Source organism: Myotis myotis, unplaced genomic scaffold (genome assembly GCF_014108235.1).
Source record: "Myotis myotis isolate mMyoMyo1 unplaced genomic scaffold, mMyoMyo1.p scaffold_m19_p_56, whole genome shotgun sequence".
Lineage (NCBI taxonomy): Eukaryota > Metazoa > Chordata > Mammalia > Chiroptera > Vespertilionidae > Myotis > Myotis myotis.
Window position 1 is genome coordinate 129,937 of NW_023416364.1, and position 4,658 is coordinate 134,594.

Here is a 4,658-nt window from a genome sequence, read left to right on the forward strand (position 1 = left end):
CTCCGGGTGAGTGGGCAGTGTGCAGCGGTGCCATCTAATTCTCACTAAGGTGTCCGGGCAGAGAGCGTTTGGGGATGAGGGGCAAGAGGAGGCGGTGGGTTGCAAAGGGGGAAGACTGGGTTCTAAGAGGGGAATGGAAACGTGTCCCCCAGGGGACGCCAGGGAGCGAGACCAACAGCCTAGAACAGCACACAGGCCTGCCCAGCGGAGAGAGAGCCCCGTGCACCCGGGAGGGGGTGGGGACCCAGACTCGGTTCTTCCCCGGAAGCCAGTGTCTGGCGGTCCCACTCGGGGGGGATCCTGAGACTTGAGATGGCAGGGCCCGTGGCCTTGGGACCTCGGGCTCCTGTGTCCGAGTTTGGAGGGGCCCGAGGGGGCAGGAGCGGGACGTTCTAAGGCGGCACTGCGGGGGGCGGGCTGCCCCAGGCTCAGGAGAGCTCAGGCCTGAGCAGCCCGGGCCCGGGAGGAGGAAGGAAGGAGCAAAGGCGGGCGGTTAAACGGTTTTATTCTCGGGAGGCGGGCGAGGCGAAGGGGCCGGGAGTGGGCAGGGCCGCAAGGCGACGCTCAGCGCTCACTCCCGCTTCCGAAGGTGGATGTAGATGATGCCGCTGGCCAGGGCGAGGGGGAAGGCCACCCAGGCCAGGGCGAAGCAGTAGCCGAAGCTGCCCCCAGGCGGGTGCTTGGACAGGATCTCGTTCACGTGAATGGCGTAGATCAGGGCCCCCGTGAACACTGCCAGGCCTGTGGGGAGACGGGAACCAAGAAGACTGCATATCCCAGCAACCCATGGGGCGAAGGAGCCGCCGGAGGGCAAGCGGGCAGCACCGCTGCCTGCTGGGAGTTGTGGTTTCTCCCCCAGCTCTGCGCACCAGGCTGCTGCAGACCGGCCTTGGGCGCTTTCATCTCTGCGTCTCCTTATCCATAAACATGGGTCGGTGATAGCTCCTCACCCATCCAGTCAAGGAATATTGTTGAAGGTCTACCAGCCAAGCACACAGAGTGCATTAATAAAACAAGAGGGGCTTTGCGGGAACATAGGAAGAGAATGTTCCCCAAACTGAGGACTATGATTAATTTAGCCCTTTGCACTTCAAGTAAAAAAAAAAAAAAATTAAAAAAAATGGAAAAGTACATAAAACTCCCTGAAGTGTCTGATACACGGTAGGTCCACCAGAAACAGCAGCTGGCTGCCATTATAGTTACAAGACCACTATGATGACTCAGAGTTCTGGGATATTAATCAGTCACCTATCCCTGATTCCCCCCACCTCCATCTCGGGGATTTAAATGATCTGCCCACCACCTTCCTCAGCCCTGGCTCCTTGAAGCCCCAAGTGCCAGCTCCCCCATGACTCAGCGACACAGACCACCATGGAGTCGCCGAAGGCTGCCAGTCCCTGGGGGCAGAGCGATGCCACGGGGGGCACCTCACATGGTCCTCGGGCTGCTGGGAATCGTCTCCTTTCACCAGTTGTCCATTCTCGGGGCCCCCAGCACCCTGATTGGCCCCCTCCCTCCCCCTCAGTTCCCAGGGACCAGTGCTTACTGGTGCACAGCTGGCAGAAGCCAGTGGCATAGAAGAGCCCTCCTCGCCGCATGGTGTAGAGTTGGAACATGAAGAGGATGAAGGACAGGCAGCAGAGGATGAGGGAGAGCACCATGAGGGCCTGGACGGCCTTCAGCCAGGCTGCAATGAGGAGGAGATGAGGGGGGTCACGGAGGCCCGGCGTTCCAGCTCCACGGCTTGCTCCTCGTCTCCAACAACCCCCTTCCCTCCCCCAATTTAGAGCCATGCAGGCTTGGATACGTGGGAAGGACACAGTCACAACCTTCATTCCTATCGCTTTGCTAACCCCCCCCCCCCCCCCGATCAGTTTTAGAAGCTGCTTTGCAGAGTCTTTAGGGTTTTCTACAGAAACATGTCCACTGGGAATAGAAACAGCTTTACTCCCAGGGGTTCTCAACCTGTGGGTCGCCAGCAATGAAAATACATCCTGCAGATCAGATTTTTACATGACGATTCATAACCGTAGCAACATTACAGTGATGAAGTAGCCACGAAAATAATGTTATGGTTGGGGGTCACCACCACATGAGGAACTGTATTAAAGGGTCGCGGCATTAGGAAGGCTCTTGCCTTGTCGCATTGGCTACCTCCAGTGCAACACTGGATCTAAGTCAAGAGAACAGAAATTCTCGCTTCACTCTTAGGGGAAACTCATTTCATCTTTTACCTTCTTCTGACTTAGAAATTTTGATAGATGCAAATTGCCCCTTTAGAACTCAGGTGCATCTGCCACTGCCCCCCTCCGTTAGAGCCTGGGAAGGATTCAGCCCCACCTCTAAAAACTCAATGGGGCCCTGACCGGTTTGGCTCAGTGGATAGAGCGTCGGCCTGTGGACTGAAAGGTCCCAGCTTCGATTCCGGTCAAAGGCATGTACCTGGGTTGCGGGCACATCCCCAGTAGGGGGTGTGCAGGAGGCAGCTGATGGATGTTTCTAACTATCCTTCTCTCTTTCTCTCTGAGAAAAATCAATAAAATACATAAAAAAATAAATAAAAACTCAATATGGTCCTTAGAACTTTGGAAACATAGTCCGAGCTTTTCAGAATCCTGGGAACATTCTCCCAATTTCTTAAACCTCTGAATCATAAGGGAGGGGGGCTTTTAGCTTGTCCGCTTTAGAACACGAGCATGTTGCTCCCTACCATAGCGATAGGGGGGCCCTACATCGGCCCCCCTCACTGGGCACTGGGAGCCAGACCTGCCCACTCCAACCTTGGCGCGTTTGAGACTTGGTCCCGGGGAAGAGACTTGGGGTGACCCCTCCCCTTTGCAGACCAGCCCCCGCTACCCCTCACCGTTCTCGCTGACATCCCGGCAGAGCCACGTATCGTTGTGACTGATCCACGTGCAGTCAGACCAGAGATTCAGGGACTCCTTCCCGGGGAGGGTCCACCAGGACTGGTATGGGCAGAGAAACAAGGGCGGGAATGGGAAAGTGGGCGGGGCCAGGGAGCCTGTGGGCAGGGTTAGGACAAGGGCGTGGTGCCGAGAAGGGGCTGAACTGGGGCAAAACGTGGATTTAGTCAGAAAGGGGAAGGGGGTGGGGGTGGCGGCATCGGAGGCAGAGGCTGGGGGAAGGGGGCGGGCGCCTTTAGAGGAAGGGGTGTGGCGGCGTCTGCAGGAGAGCAGGCTTACCTTGTCCAGAGTGGCCACGAAAAGCAGGATGAGAATGAGGATGTGCAGGGCCGAGACCACCAGCAGGAGGAATGACATGGCTGCAGTGGAAGCCTGGGGTAGGGGAAGTCAGGAGATGGTGGATTCAGGAGGTTGGCACAGGGGAGGGTGAGATGCCCAAATCCTCGTGGAGAAAGGGGCTGGTTCCAGACTCCGGGGTGTGAGGCTGGGAGCCCGGAATCCTGAATCCCCCAGGGGCCGGAGAGGGCCAGGGATGGACTTCTTGAGTCCAGGAATGATCGGAACTAGCACTGTGCTTCACTCCGAGTCCCCAGGGCCCCGTCCCGGGTCAGGGCTAGGAACGTTCAAGTTGCAGCCCCTCCGGACGCAGCAGAAGCTGCCCCCAGAGACAGGCATCCTCGACTCACCCCACCCCTCTCCGTCTCTGGGTTCCGGGTGAATCATCGGTGACTCATCCCACCCTCCAGCCTCCGAGTACCAGGGAAACCCCAGGCCCTGGCTGTGCCCACGAGGTCCCCGCCCCACCCTGCTGCCAGACTGGTGCCTGCTGGGCACCCCGTTGGGGAAATGGACGGGATCTGTGTTTGGGGAGAGAGAGAGGCCTGAGAACAGGGAACCAGCCTCCCACCAGCACCACGCAGTGCCCAGAAAGGGGAGGGGGCCCGGAGGTGGCCCAGACCTGGGGTGTTCTCAGGCAAAGTCCCGCTCTCGGGGTCCCCCGGGGAGAGTGGACATCCTTGGGGGAAAAATTGCAGGACATTATCCGGTGGAGGGCTCTGCTGGGAAACCCCCCCCCCCCCCCCCGCCCCAAACCTTGCTGGGCCCCACCCCTTTCAGAATCTGCACCCCCAGGGCTAAGAGATCATTTCCGAAATTCAAAGTATCTCCATGGGGGTGTCCTTCCCAAACGGCTGCACTCCCGAGTAAATAAAGGAATCCCAGTCCAGATAACGGACTGGAAACTTACCCCGCGCGGCGGAAAAAGTCAGAGTTGGAGTCTGTCCCTCGCTTGGGCCTCCGTGCCCCGCCCTTCGCCTGCCTCCTTCCACCCTCTCGGGGCCCCCGCCTCCCTCGCCGCCTTCCTCCCTCCCTCGCTCTCCCCTCTGGCTCTCTCCGTCCGTCTCCCCTCCAACCCTAGAACCCTTTCTCTCTTTCTTTCTCTCTCTCGCCCTTTCTCCCCTGTCCTCACTGCCTACACCTTTTCCCTCTCTCTCTCCTCACTCTCCGGGTTTCCCTTCCTCTGCTCCTCTCAATATATATACCGACCCTTTTATACCCACCCGCACCGCACCCAGCTGAGGTTTGCCGCCAGAGGGAGGGCCCAGGCACTGGTTCTTCATTCTCTGAGCCCGCCCACTGCCCCCACATGCGAATCTGTTGGGGCTCCCTCCCAGGGTTGAGATGAGGAGTCCTTGGAGGGAGTGGAGAGGAGCGGGGGCCCTGGGGTGGGGCGTC

General features: G+C 58.8%; 1 protein-coding gene across 3 annotated transcripts; it reads right to left on the bottom strand.

The window, feature by feature from the left end:
* Positions 1 to 488: 488 nt before the first annotated feature.
* On the bottom strand, positions 489 to 4,447 carry EMP3 (epithelial membrane protein 3). 3 transcript variants are annotated; one of them, XM_036311558.1, is made up of 5 exons: positions 4,171 to 4,432; positions 3,204 to 3,296; positions 2,864 to 2,966; positions 1,547 to 1,687; positions 489 to 741 (listed from the first exon to the last, which is right to left on the bottom strand). In XM_036311558.1, the coding sequence occupies exons 2-5, from the start codon at positions 3,279 to 3,281 to the stop codon at positions 572 to 574; spliced, it is 492 nt and encodes a 163-aa protein (XP_036167451.1). In that variant the 5' UTR covers positions 3,282 to 3,296; positions 4,171 to 4,432; the 3' UTR covers positions 489 to 571. The 3 variants fall into 3 exon arrangements, with proteins under 3 accessions (XP_036167451.1, XP_036167452.1, XP_036167453.1); XM_036311559.1 differs by lacking the exon at positions 4,171 to 4,432 and adding an exon at positions 3,883 to 3,939; XM_036311560.1 differs by lacking the exon at positions 489 to 741 and adding an exon at positions 759 to 979 and having other exon boundaries at positions 4,171 to 4,447.
* Between the last annotated feature and the right edge of the window lie 211 nt (positions 4,448 to 4,658).